The sequence below is a fragment of the Sitodiplosis mosellana genome, unplaced genomic scaffold (genome assembly GCF_009176505.1).
Source record: "Sitodiplosis mosellana isolate CC-2019 unplaced genomic scaffold, AAFC_SMos_1.0 Smas_scaffold_6165, whole genome shotgun sequence".
In the NCBI taxonomy this organism is placed as follows: domain Eukaryota; kingdom Metazoa; phylum Arthropoda; class Insecta; order Diptera; family Cecidomyiidae; genus Sitodiplosis; species Sitodiplosis mosellana.
Genome location: NW_022601406.1, coordinates 2,618,578 through 2,632,469, shown reverse-complemented (window position 1 = coordinate 2,632,469; position 13,892 = coordinate 2,618,578). Strand labels below are relative to the sequence as shown.

The window sequence follows — 13,892 nt, the reverse complement described above, 5'->3', positions numbered from 1 at the left end:
CCAGACTAAGAATTACCAATTGTTGATACATTGGCCAATAATCGTTGGCAATCATGATCCTAAAACGTAATATGTCAAGAAATAGTTGAAAAAATACCCAAATAACTCCTACTAATGAAATCCAAAAAAGGGTCTACTTTTTTCCAAATAATACCGAAACCGGTAAATAAATTGAATGATATCAAAACTCACTGACTTTTGAAATTACGCAAAATGCACCGATTTCACATATATATATATATATATATATCGAAAAGTAAACATATGTTGTAAATTTGTTGGTAGCAAAACCAATCCCAGCACGACTGCACCACATCCTTTTTGCGATCGATGCATAGCAAGGAGAGGCATTTAAAAATTTAATGAAAGGTAATGAGCGCATCTGATTTGAATAAAATAAACATTAGAGAAAACACATGAAAAGAAGGAAAACAAAAAATCGACTGAGTCGAATGGGCAATAATGTTAGCAACAACCAATTCAATGTTGGTGTACATATGTATGGAACATTAAAAAAAACACGCACATCGTACGATGAATGAAATTGTATACTAGTAACTCGTTTTATGCTCGTCAACAGCGTGCGGACGAACGAACGAACGTATTCATTTCTGATGGTTTTTAATATCGCTGCTTGTTGTGCATCTGACGGTAGTGAACGAAGTGCTATCGACTCGTTTGTTGCAAATTCAACGACAGATAAAGAGAGAGTGCGAGAGCCCCGAATCAATGAATGCATAACATTACAACATGAAAATCGTACATATGGGCAAACTATTTTTTGAACACCAAAATTGATTATGAGGCAAACAACAATGCGACAATAAACGGAGAGGTAGCGAGAGTAGTCGATACTTGAGCGGCGCCCGTTTTTATATCTGCATGAAAGAGGAGATGAGCAAGACGAGACACAGGCACCGCACCGTCAGACAAAAAATATATGATAAATTTGAACAAATTCTTTGTTTTGTCTGTGCTTTGTTTTGGTTGAAGGGTAGCGGCTCTGCCACTAATTTTTGTGTGAAACGAATAACTTGTCGAAGGATGGTGATGTGTGTGCGCGAGCGAGCGAGCGAGCGAGCGAGCATACATTCAATTAGGTGCAAAGTACTGTGTTTCGCCACGGTACTCGATCTCGTTCGCTCATTATTATATCATCTTTTCTTGACGACTGCATACGATTGCAGCGGTGCATTTTTGGCATTAGGGCGAGAGCTAATCGAAATCGTTTTGTCCATATGTTTAAAATGTGCACAACAAACGGCAAAATCAAACTCAATGTGAATTGTCTCATCGAATGGACGATTCATTCCGATTTTACGTGCCCCGTATTTTCATCGACCACCTCGATATGCTGCAACAGCAGCAGATTGCATTCCGTATGCAAAACCATAAATTCAAGCGTTCGTTTTTCTCTCGTGAATTCCAATGCAACTCAAATTAAAGCCAGCTGCAGCAACGGACGTTTAACGTTTTCCGAAAAGCATTTAAGATGCAGCAACCGCGAATTTAGACAACGGCACAACGTGCTGCCTGTGTGGAATGTAGGCGGTTTCCAATGTACGCTTCAAACCACACAATGTTTCTAAGATCCAATGAAAGCTTCGGTAAGCTGCGCGCAAACTCTTTTCAATGCTTAGACAAATGCCGAACACACTCAAAAACACCATGCATCCGATTGGTGAAAACGGCGTTGAACAACAAAAACGGAACAAAAACAGCTTTTTTTCTTGATTTTTTTTTTCTTTGGCGTTTTTGTTTAAAATTGGAAAAAAAAACACAATTGCTGCTCCCATTTATTTACTCGTGCCGGAGATGTGGATCGAGTCGGGAAAAAATATGATGAATCGACTATTCAACATCGGTCAATTTGGGTTTCCTTGCGAAAACATTGCACTAAATCATTTATAAGAGTTTTTTTTTCTTTCGAAAATACTAATTAAATGTTGACAAATAAAATTTACCGCGTTGGTTTTTGTTGGATGAATTTTTTTCACTGGCTGCCAACTCAAGTAACTGACTACTCACTTAAACGTGAAAAAAAATACATAAATCTTTGACAAAATAGATGAATTCATTAAATATCCACGGAATGTAGCGAATTTATTGTTGAACAAAGTTTACCTTCTCTTGATTTTTGAGAAATTGAACATTTTGGGCCAAAAATCAGTTTTTTTGGGGGGAAAATATTTGTATTTTTTTTATGTAGTTCTCATTTTAGAGTTTCTTTTCGAAGTGTTGGGATTTCTTTCATTTTCTCTATCTCTTTCCCTTATTTACTATATATCGTTGGAATTTTTATAGTTCTACCTTGGGTTTTCATTTTTAAAAAAATCGAAATTTCATATCAAACTCCAACAAATTACGCACTAAAAATCCAATTCATGCCTTAACTGGTGTGCACTGTCAAAAAAAATGCTTATTGTTCGGTCTCCCCATCGAATTCAACAGGTTGTTGATTCGCAGAATATTCGGTAAGTTGTTTATAATACTGGATTCAATTCCAAAAGGGTAAAATTTCGTGCATGCAGTTATACGTTGTTGATTCGACACGAAAATGTTGTTTCCATCGTGTCCGTCAATGTGAAGCGATTTTTATTGAATTGTCGAATATAATTTCGCAAATGCGAGTCAACAACAGACAGTAAATGTATTGGAAAGATGTTCGAGATAAAGTGAAAAATGGGAGCTCTGAACTGCGCCGCTTGTTCAATAACCTGTTCGAGTGATTTTCAACAAATTTTCAAAATGCATAATTGCCGCGAATAGATGAGTGTATATTTTTGTAATTTTGTTTGTGTTTTCGTTCGTTGGCTTTCATTCAAACGTAACTAGTGCATGAATAGCCGTACGGGAATCCCAAGTTGAAATTTAAGACAATTTTCTTGAGGAATTTCTGTTAAAAATTAAACAAAATCAGTAACCAACGAGCGATCACGACTTCACAATGAACGCTGTCAGTGGGCGGGGTTTGTTGGCCTAGTACAGTGCTACGGTGCTCTTGTACCATTCATATTCTCCTAATGCTGTCGGTTCAACATGCGCACACACATATACACACAAACGCATAAAATCCTCTCCTTCGCTCACTGCTCATATACGTGCGTTGTTTTCGTTGTCGGTCGACGGGAAAAAAAACACTTATCCAATGCCATTTGTGATAGCTCTCTCCATGTGCGTTTCCACCGTAGAAACCCCGTATCGAAAACTGTGTGTGCACATGGATGTGCAAACAGTGAGCATCTCGAAATTCGGTTGTCGTGATTACATAGGATTTTGTATGTGGTTTTTCGGGTATTTTGTGTGCTGTTCCAACGAAAACATCTTGTGTTTGGGGCTTTTCTTGTGCCATTCGAAGTGTGTGAGTTGAGTTGCGCAATTCGGCAACCGAACCAACACACAGAGAGAAGGAGCGTGAATGCGAATAAGAGGGAAACGAAAGACGAGATTTCGGTTTTATTCTCTTAACACACCGTTTTCCTTGTACTTGGGCTTTTTGTTTTGGTAAAATCTTGTCGTCGTCGTCGTCGTAGTTGTCGGTGCCGCAACAAAACAACCTCAAACGCAAATGATTTCGCGAGCGTGAACCTTAAGTCGAAGCATAAAGCAGTAATAAGACGTGTTTGTGATGATTGGGACATTGGCTTTGTTTTCCCTTCCAACACACACGCAACGAATTCAAGAAAATATTCCGAATTAATTTGAATTCAAAAGAAATATTTTGGGACGAGATTTTTTACTTGAATAATTTGTGCTGAAAAAAAAACATACATTTTGTGCCATTTTCCGATTACAGAATGGAATAATCACCCGGAAAAACCGTTATTTTTTTGTGTACGTTAAGTGAGTGTTTGAAATTGGTGTCGCGATCCGGTTGACTTAAATGGATTAATGGTTTTGACATCAATCGAATTTGTGATTTGTGCAGTTCTTGGTGACCGATTGACCAAATCGAACAAATTTCAAGTGATTTTTCCAAAAACATTGTGATTCTGTTTCTGGTGATGAATTTCATACAACAAATGATATGAAACAAGACGTCGCTTACAAAAAACGTAACGCTTGAATCTCCTTTTGTCCACGTAAGAGTATCGTCACATGCCATCGTCGCTTCTGCCACTGCTTCTGTTGCTGCTTCTGTAGCTGGTGTGCTTTTCAGTGCGTGTGTGTGTTTGTGTGTTTTGAGAAGTGAGAGAAAGAGAGTGTGTGTATATCGCTTGCCTTGCCTTGACTCTCTCTCTCTCTCTCTCTCTCACTCTCACCCATTCATTCGGTGTGTGTATCAGATGCGCTCACTGTGTGCTGTGCTCTATGCCTGTGCCGTGCCGTGCTATGCTGTGCTGTGTGTGAGAGCTGAAGGAAGGGACCATGTGTGCGTGTATCTCTGATATTGTCGAAACGACTATTTTATATGGTTAATAACATATCAGCGGATTCAGTTGGGGTTTGCCAGTCACTCGGGACGAACGCGTTTTCTCTGGAGATAATTTTTCCGTGTCGTCATGCTATAACTACATTTGTAAAATTATCCTTGTGCATTTTCATTAATCAAAATTTTTTCCGAAAATCTACAAAACAAATTTTTCATTTCGGTCCGAAAATTTGTTGCTTTTTTTCTCTTGCTGCGAAACGAAATAATTTTTTGTTTGTTTGTTGATAGCGAAATTTTTCACACCGTGAAAACCAAAAGCAGTTGAAATCGAATCGAAGAAATTCGTTGATTTTTTTTTTCTTCGCCGAAATCAGTTTGTCATCGGTTTTGAACAGAAAAAGAAGTATGTGAAAGAATAAACAAAAACTCTGCGATTTTCGAAAAATTCAAAACACTTGTGAAGATAAACGAAATCTGTTTTTTTTTCTCAAAAACTGTCCTATTTTAAATTCGCGCGTGACAAAAATATATTGAAGATTTTGAAGCGAATCTGTTCGATCGCAAAAAAAAAACAAAGAAAGAAAGATAAAAACAGAACCATTTATTTTGTGTGAACATCGTTTTGTGTTTTCGTGCGAAATCAACGATATCGTTCGGAATACACAACATTTGATTATTCAACGTGCTAGTGTAAACCATTAAATCGTCACCATTTTCTTTTGTGATCAAGTGGTTGATAACGGCTTAAAGCTGCGTTCCGACGAACCAGTACCGGGCTGCTTCAGCTCGGCGTCACCATGGCCAACACTCGAATTGGAATGGGGTCGAAAATTGTATCCATCGTCCGGGCCACGGTCCAGCAGTTTAATGTTCACATTACCGCCCGGTAGTGATTTAAATCAAAATCGCGGACCGATCACATCACTCAAAGAAGAACCACTTGGAACGCGAGCATGGATGCAACCATCGCAACAAATTAAGTAAGTTATGGTATTTGATCGAATCGAGAAAGAGAGAGAGGGAGAGAGAGAGAGAGAAAAAAATTGTAAAAGATGAAATTGACGAAAGTAAAGAACAGAAGAGCAGTTGTTTTAATTAAATTAAGGAAAGAATGAATTTAAACAAAAAGACAAATTTAAACAAACAATGGAATTTAAAGAAATGAACGAATTTAAATCCCGAACGATTTGGTGCACATATGGAATAAGTTATAAATTTGTTCACAAAACTGCACGCAACTTAAAAATCCGCGGAAAAATTCATTTAAAACGCGAATAAAACAATTTTGTGTAATTAATCGAATTGATATCAATAACATTGTGTCGATGAAACATTTTACCGCTGACTTTTGTAACTAGACTAATGACCATTGCACAAAATGAGTGCGTTAAAAAAAGCAAGCGAAAACTAATCGAAAATAGAAAAAAAATTTAGTGAAAAATTAAAATCGAATGTCATAAATTGGAAATTGTAGATGTCGCAAAAAAAGTTGAAAAATGTTCGAAAACTAGAAAAAAAAAATCGACAAAAACTGAAAAAAGGTCAAAATCGATTCAATACAAAAAAAAACTATTCCATCTTCACTCCTTATCCTGTTCAGATATCAAAATCGGTTGGCATTTCCAATTTTTTTCCCCTGATTTGGCACATATTAGAGGCTTTCCATTGGAAAATGTCCGATAAATGTTCAAATAATCAACAGAAAAAAAAACGTGTAAAATGTTACACGAAACAAATAACAACCGACCAGAAAAAAAAACAACAACCACACACTGAAACACAGTGTCCAATAATAGTGAATTCGGGGTTTTGCACAACAATAAAATAAATTAAGTTGTCGTTCAACATTTTTAGCTGTTAACATTCATTTAATTTTAATGCAAAAAGTGTTATCTTTTTTTGTCGCGTGTGCGTGTGTGTGTATGTAAATGCCATCCCAACACCACACACATATATATATATATACTGATCGAATCGTGCTCGAATGAAAAGCGTCAAAAACCTAATAGAATGCATAACATAAACCGTTGATAGCCAGTAAATTATCACTCTTAGTGCATTTTTCGTGTTTGCGTGCGTGTCGAGAGTGAGAGAGAGGTTGTGATCGGTGTGCATGTGTGTGCGAGAGAAAGAGAGAGAGCGAGCGAGAGTGAGTGTGTGTGTTTAAATTTTTATATCGTTTACAATATCATTAATAAACTGTATAATTTATGATTATTACTATTTCATCTTGTTCATTCATTTCAAAAAGTCGATTTTATCACACGACCGAACAATGTTTTGCATTGGAACGGAGCGGCCGCACTTGTTCTCTCTAATAATAAACCATCGCACAAATTTTACACATTGGAAAATTGTCTTGTGTTTTGATCGATCAAAACGGGGCTGGAAAATTCTTTGGCCATTAGAAATATGCGACACAATCGAGAGATTTGACAGCGATTATTTTTTATCCAGTAATTTTAGCTGGAACATGTTCAAAACCACCAGCAATAAATCAGTGCGCATCGATAAATTATGTCATCATCGATGATTCGGATAAAACGATGTCCGTGCGCCCGCTTCCTACTGTTTACGCAAATTACATGCAACCATTCTTTACATTGGCTTTCCCCTCACCAAATCAAACATTGGGCATCGTTCACCGTTTTCTTTTCCACATCGTAAAAAAGAAAATTTTATGCATTTTTAAAGAGATTATGTCTTGTTGCCATTCAATTTAAATTGTTTGCTAGACACTTATTGTTGAGTGGGTATCCACTTCAAAAATATATACACACACACACACTTATTCGATGCATTTCATCTTTTAATAATTAATCGCAAAAAAATAAAATAAAAATGATAATCTACGCGCCGAAATGTTTACTGCCAAATGATATCGAGACATCATTAGCACGTCTTGGCAAAGCGTTGCTACTTCGCTGCCAAGCACAAATACACACACACACACCGGATTGGTGATAAAGGTGGAAAAGCGAATTGATGTTCAAAACTTTGAATAAATCATTTGCACGTACGAACGTTTTTCTACCTATGGAGAAGACATTCCCGATGGCTATGCCCGCTCGATTTCCATTGCTAGCGAAGAAAAAGATGCTTATAACACATATGTATGGAAGGTGTGAATAATCAAGTCACATTGCGATTGAAAAAGAATCATATCGTGTTGGAGAAAATTGCGTTTGAAATTCGGCGATATTTTGCCGCTTATAAGTTAATTCACGCCTTTCGTGGAGATTTTCACCACAAACCTTGATGATAGCAGATAAATAGAATAGTTATCATAAGTTTTTTTTCTACCAGGTCACAGACACATGAGACACTCGACTTTTCACCCGAGCTATGACACTGTATGTCGTGTGTGTGTGTGCTGTGCATGTTTTCACTTTTGCACTGCACGTTGTCAATTTGTGATAGAATCAATTGGCCATGTGTGCGTCGTGCCATGAGTCACTCTATCTCTCGTTTATTGGATTGTTTTTAGTGCGGTTTTACCAATATGCGCGAGCATTGTTCGTTCTATCGAACTCGCTCTCACTTTGTGTGTGCTGTAATCTTTGTTCTCGGTTTGGATATGCCAAATATTCCGTTGCGCCAAAATCATTCGTACTTTAAACATTGCGTTTGAGTTTGGAAACATATATCAGATTAAATTACCGTTTTGAATGAGCTGGAAAACACTAAGCGTGTCGTACATGATAGCCAATCTGTTTCATTTAACTGGTTTATTGTTTCTGATAACGTCCTTTTGTGTGTGTGTATGTGTGTGTTTGTGTCTGCGTTTTGCTCTCTTTCTCTCATTCACTCAGTCTCTGTACTTCTCTAGCTCCATCGTACTGCCACTCTGCCCATCGCTGCCCTTCCGAATGCTTTGACCGATTTTAATTTCAATGCACACCGAATCCTATGCCTAAAATTGTACACGCACTGTGGCCACAGACCACTCACCAAAGACCAAAGAGAATGAGAATCAACCTCCATATTTGCATAGCAAGGCAATTGCCGTATCGAATTGTGCTAAGTTCGACTCTTTTTTGCTTGTTCTACACGCTCTGTGCGCTCCGGACTAGAATGCTTTTGTCGATACAGGATCGACGAATGTAAAATGTTTCAAATGTTTCCTATAATCTGTTTATTGCACATCGTCCCCTTGATTGCATTGATAAAAACATACGATCATCAATTATATTTCATATCTCATTCCAATGTCATATTTTTGGCGTCGATGATGACGACGACGCAGCCGCCTCCGTCGCCATTTCTGCACAATTCAAATTATCCAATGAATGCGATTGTTTTATTCTACAAATCGATGCTAAAACAATAATCTTCGATTGCCATCAAACGGCATTGAAATGTTTCAACAACTATTCGACCGATATTCAAGACAACGACACAAGTGATAAAACAATTTGAAATAGAAATAATCCGGCGAAATGTAGGGAGAAAAAAAAATGAAATCAAATACAACAGCATTCCGTTGTGATAAACATTTAGTGCAACATGTGAAAAATATTGGAACGATCAATTGAAATATGAGACACATGGTACTTATTGTTTATCAAACAACTGGACTACATTTTTTTTTTCTTTTTGGTTGCTATTGTTGGTGCCGCTAGTTGGATGTGTGAGAATATGATTATTCTACATGCAATACGTATATTTTGTCCAGTGTAATTAGCTATTTGTACTATGCAAATAAACCTGATTGACGTACCATCGACTGAAATGCTTCTGTTTGAAATGTACATATTTTTATTTGCTCAACAAATACCACAAATGTTTACACAGATACCACATAATCAACAGAACATGTAGTAATCGATTATTCAATTTTGAGTGCAGAGCAAATGTTAATTTTGGTGTTTTTTTTGTTGGAAAAAGCTTAACGATATGAATAGAAGCAATCGTTTGATAGTGTTGGGCTGGGGTCAAATATGCTCGGGGAAATTTTTTGGACGAAAATAGTTTTCTTTTTCGTTGAAAAATGCTTTTATTTTGTAGTGAAAATTTGTGCTCAAATTAAACATATTCAAGTCTATTTAGGGTTTACCTCAACATTTCGAGGATTTTGTTGGAGGAAAAGAACGTTTTGGATATTTGGTTTCAAATGCTAAGTTCTGCTGTTTTGAAGAACAAAAAAAATGGATAAATACAAAATTTCCGAATAAAATGAGTAAAAAATGAAAAGAAAAAAGAAGCGTTGAACCATTTTTTCTTCGACGAAATCGTCATGGGAATGAATTCGGATCATTCTTTTCAATAAAACTATTCTCTTCAAGTTTGTTTCAATTTTTTTTTAATCTGAGTTATTCCGATGAATACCAATGGGCTCAAACACTTTTCCATCATTATCAATCGTTGTTGAAAAATGCTTTCGTTGGAAATTCCTTGAGTTTGATCAAATATTTGAATTTTTCTCTCAAATTAAGAGAGCATATCATAGCTTATCTTCGATGAATCATTCACCTTTTCTCATTCGAGTGTGTTTTTGTTTTTAATTAAAAATGTGCTGCTTGACATATGAAAATTTCCTCTTCAAAATTGTTCAATTTTCACTGACAAATGATAATATTCCCTCCAATTCCTTCTGTACATTTGACTGACGTCATCGATCATAAGGTTGTTTTTGCTGAGCTTGCAAAATGTTTATTTAGCTATTTATAACTGAGCTAGGGAAAATTAGCCAATTTTTCTGTAGTAATTTGCCACATTTTTAACAAAACTTTCTCTCCTATTTCTCTTTCATCACCTTGTCAAATGGATAAACGTAAACATCAGTCTCGGCATTGGCCGTGCCCATTTCGAAAAACAGCCGCCCAGTAATCTACGAAAATCAAACTTTTTTCACTTTGTGATTGCACTGTATGATCGAAGCGAGCAACCAATCGAAATTGAACGTACTGCCTTCATTGGATTTATAGAAAAAGATCAGGTAAATATGTCGTCGAATTCAATTCAATCTGATGATTGGAATAATAATAAAATGGTGTATTTTACATAAATTCAATCCACTGCCTTCCCACATATAGCCCACTAATATATATATATATATATACCATATTGATAATAATAAAATGAATGGTTTTTCTGTGATTTCACCCAATTAGGAAACGGACAGTACAAAAACAAACAATGGAATTCAGTATCGGCTACAGTTACTCTATGCGAATGGTAAGTGTGTGTGTTTTAAATATTATGAAATTTGCGTGGAAACCGTGGTTTTTCGAGTTGGATTTATATGCCTCTGGTTGCAGTGGTATGTTTGTGTACAAAATGCATATATCAATTTGTTTGATCGTAATTTAACTAAAATGGCTTTAAATTCAGAACAAGCGAGAAAAAAAAACACAAGTGGATTGGGTCATTCTTGTTGATACACCTGAGTCACACTCACGCACACATCCATGCCTTGTGTGCACATGTGCTTAATGAACCGCAATTTAGTTTAATTGTTATTAAATTAATTTTATAGGACGTTTGAATTTGTGCCGGTCGGTTTGGCCTCAAACAATTGTCCAACCAGAGATGTAGTTAGTAATAAGCCATAATAATGTTGGGTTTTCAACTAAAATCCACCCAATGGCTGCGGCTTTCCAAGACATACACAGGGAAAATCAGTTGAACGCTCTAGAATACGTGGATTCAATTATTTATTGCAATTGATTTGAATTTGGCTACATGGTCAACAAATTTATGAAAACGAATTGCGTAAAATTTATTGCTCGATAATGGGATTTGGTTGGGACGATAGAAAAATAAAACCTCATTGAAACGTTTCATTTTTCAATTCCCGCACACAAATGCAACTAATTCGAATGCAACTAATTTAAATGATTCGAGTAGTTTTAGTAACGAATTGTAAACGCTTTTTGAAACACACGTCAAAACCATTTGTTCGCTCAAACCGCCTGAGTTGTGTGTGTGTGCAGGGCATTACACTGGAATGCATTTGTTGGGGCGCATCGAGCGCACATCACTTCCACAGTGAAATCGAAATAAAATTACGATGATATTAATAATGAATGTACAAGTAGCGCAAAAGGACACAATACACACGGAAAAACCACCCCGGGCTCGCCGTTATTATGTTCGTTTTGTGAATGAGATGGGAAACGGCAAAAATTTCATTTAGTCGGAATATATTTTAATAATACATTTTCAGATCGTTCAATAATATGAGTCCCCTGTCGCCAATTTAAAATATTATACATATTTTTTGATATTGTTGTTGCTGCTGCTACTGCTGCTGCTCTTGTTAACGTGTGTGTGTGTGTGTGGAGTGCATTGACGAGTGTGAAAACGGGTTGAGTGGGAAAAATGAGACAGACAAAAGAGCCAAAGTTGCAGAAAAAAATGGACAAAAAACGATAAATGGCAAAAGCCTATAAATTACAGACTACATAGTACATACTCATGCTCACTCTCATCCCTTTGTCCATATTTGCAACAATTTCATATGGAAATTATTCCGAAAAAAAGAACAATCGTTCACTTCATTAACCGTTTTGTATTTACGTCTAAGCATTGCAGTGCATGGATATTCTGTACTTTGGACGGCCACAGCATGTATCCAAATCTTATGATTCATTTAGAACGATAATAACAATCGAAGAAATCACAACTTTTTATTTGACACTGGCCATATGGTTTCGGTTTTATCACATTACATTTCACTTTCGACCAAAATCTTTTGATTATGAAAAAACCATATTTTCATCACACAAAACTACATTATTCTAATGTTTTTTGGCGATAAAATGAAATTCGTCATCTTTTCATATCTGTTGCATGAAAATACGATCGCTATTTTTAATCTAAAATCAAACGGTATTTCTCATGGGACAAACAAATTTACATTGCCCAAGATATTTTATATTTTCAATTAGCATATTGAGACATATTGTAACATTGTTTGATATTTCTTCTTTTTCCGCTCATATTTCTATGTCAATATAGGTGCTAGGCAGGAACAGGATATTTTCGTGCGGCTGATCGACTCACAAACGAAACAGGTAAGATTCATCTCGATTATTTTTCTTTTGATTTTATTTGTTTTTCTTTGCTATTTTCAATTAAAATGGCATTATTTTTGGCTTAATTGATATGGATGCAGAAGTAAACATGGCTACAGATGGCTTTGAATTCCACGAATCATGATAAAATCACAAAATATCACACATTTCTTTGATGATAATGTCGAAATAACTGACCAAATAGTTTCGAGCAGAGTCATAGCGAACACTAAAATTTGTCTGTCTTTTTTCTTTATCATCAATTTCGTTTACATTTACGTTACACAATGAATATAATTCGTTTGTGCGTCAAAACATCGTTAAAAGCATGCCAATTTTCAAATGTCCAAAGTAGTGGTGTGTATGTGTGCTCTGGAATCAGTTCCACATAGATTCGTTTTGCAATTTTCAGTTTATGGGTGATTAGTTCGGATGCATTAATGGTTCCAACCATTGAACAAGGCCTGATTAGGATATAATAAACAGAACACATGTTTCATTTCGTATCGTATTACAAGCGACAATCAGTACATTTTGTGTGTTTCAAGCACAGAAGGTCAAATCATCGAATTACCAAAAACCAAAACGACTAACTTAAAACATGCACCCGACTGATACGAGATATGACGAGGATGAAAGAGAGAGAGAGAGAGAGAGAGACGAGAAAGAAAAACTGCGCAATCTCTTATTTGCAAGTGTAAAGTGACATTTGGAAGCGAATGAACAAAGCAAAAAACGAAAACACACATTGCCTCACTATTCGTCAATTAATTCGAAAACTAATCTTGAATTGAAAAAAAAATACACACCCAGAGCGATTGTGTGTGTGTCAAGTCGATAAAAAAAAACGAACGAGGCAGTAATGAAATCAAATTCGGGAAATAACTCTACGACTTCACTTGTCTTTCGGTGAATTACTGTATGTGTTTGTATGTTTGGCTCGTTTCGAAATTCCTCTCATCTGTGCTGTATGTGCGCACGCTGCGCGCACGCTCGTATTTCGTTTTATGTAGACATATGGTGATCGCATTAACTCGATTTTCGACCCAACGCATACATTACTTTATCATGTACACATCGTTAGGGGTGATTTTTTTCCCGTTCTTTTGCTCGCTTTTGCTTCTCTCCATCAAATCTATTGTTATTTGTTATTGTTGCTCTATCGTCATTTCATTTAGTACGCTCGTTCTCTATCTCTCGTGCACTGCACACACGCACTCGCCCGCTCTCTGGTTCAACTACGGTTTCGTTGCATTTTGGGCGAGCGTACCAGCGCGAAACATCGCTAAAAGAAGCAAAAAATCAACATAACAAAATAAAACTGCAGATCAAATAGATTTTTGAGTACTTCGGATAAAACACGGCATAACAGAGAAGCACACAATAAAAGCAAACGACATTAAACATACATGTATGTTTATTTATATATGGATATAAGTGATTCTACTCTCCCTGCACAGATGAAGTTTGCTCTTTCCCATTTTTGCCGTGCGCTCTTTTCG

At 36.4% G+C, this 13,892-nt stretch overlaps 1 protein-coding gene across 9 annotated transcripts in view; it reads left to right on the top strand.

The window, feature by feature from the left end:
- Window positions 1-4,377: 4,377 nt before the first annotated feature.
- The window catches only part of LOC129574594 (transcription factor collier), a 38,366-nt gene continuing 28,851 nt past the window's right edge, over window positions 4,378-13,892 (top strand). For 4 of the 9 annotated variants that reach the window (XR_008688710.1, XR_008688709.1, XM_055456793.1 and 1 more), the window contains exons 1-4: window positions 4,378-5,352; window positions 10,157-10,310; window positions 10,486-10,549; window positions 12,335-12,390. Coding sequence is in view for 3 of the 9 variants with exons in the window: in XM_055456793.1 (XP_055312768.1) it covers window positions 5,240-5,352; window positions 10,157-10,310; window positions 10,486-10,549; window positions 12,335-12,390 (387 nt within the window). In the remaining 6 variants the exon portion in view is untranslated. The remainder of the gene's footprint in view (window positions 5,353-10,156; window positions 10,311-10,485; window positions 10,550-12,334; window positions 12,391-13,892) is intronic. The other 5 variants (XR_008688705.1, XR_008688707.1, XM_055456791.1 and 2 more) reach the window with 3 other exon arrangements.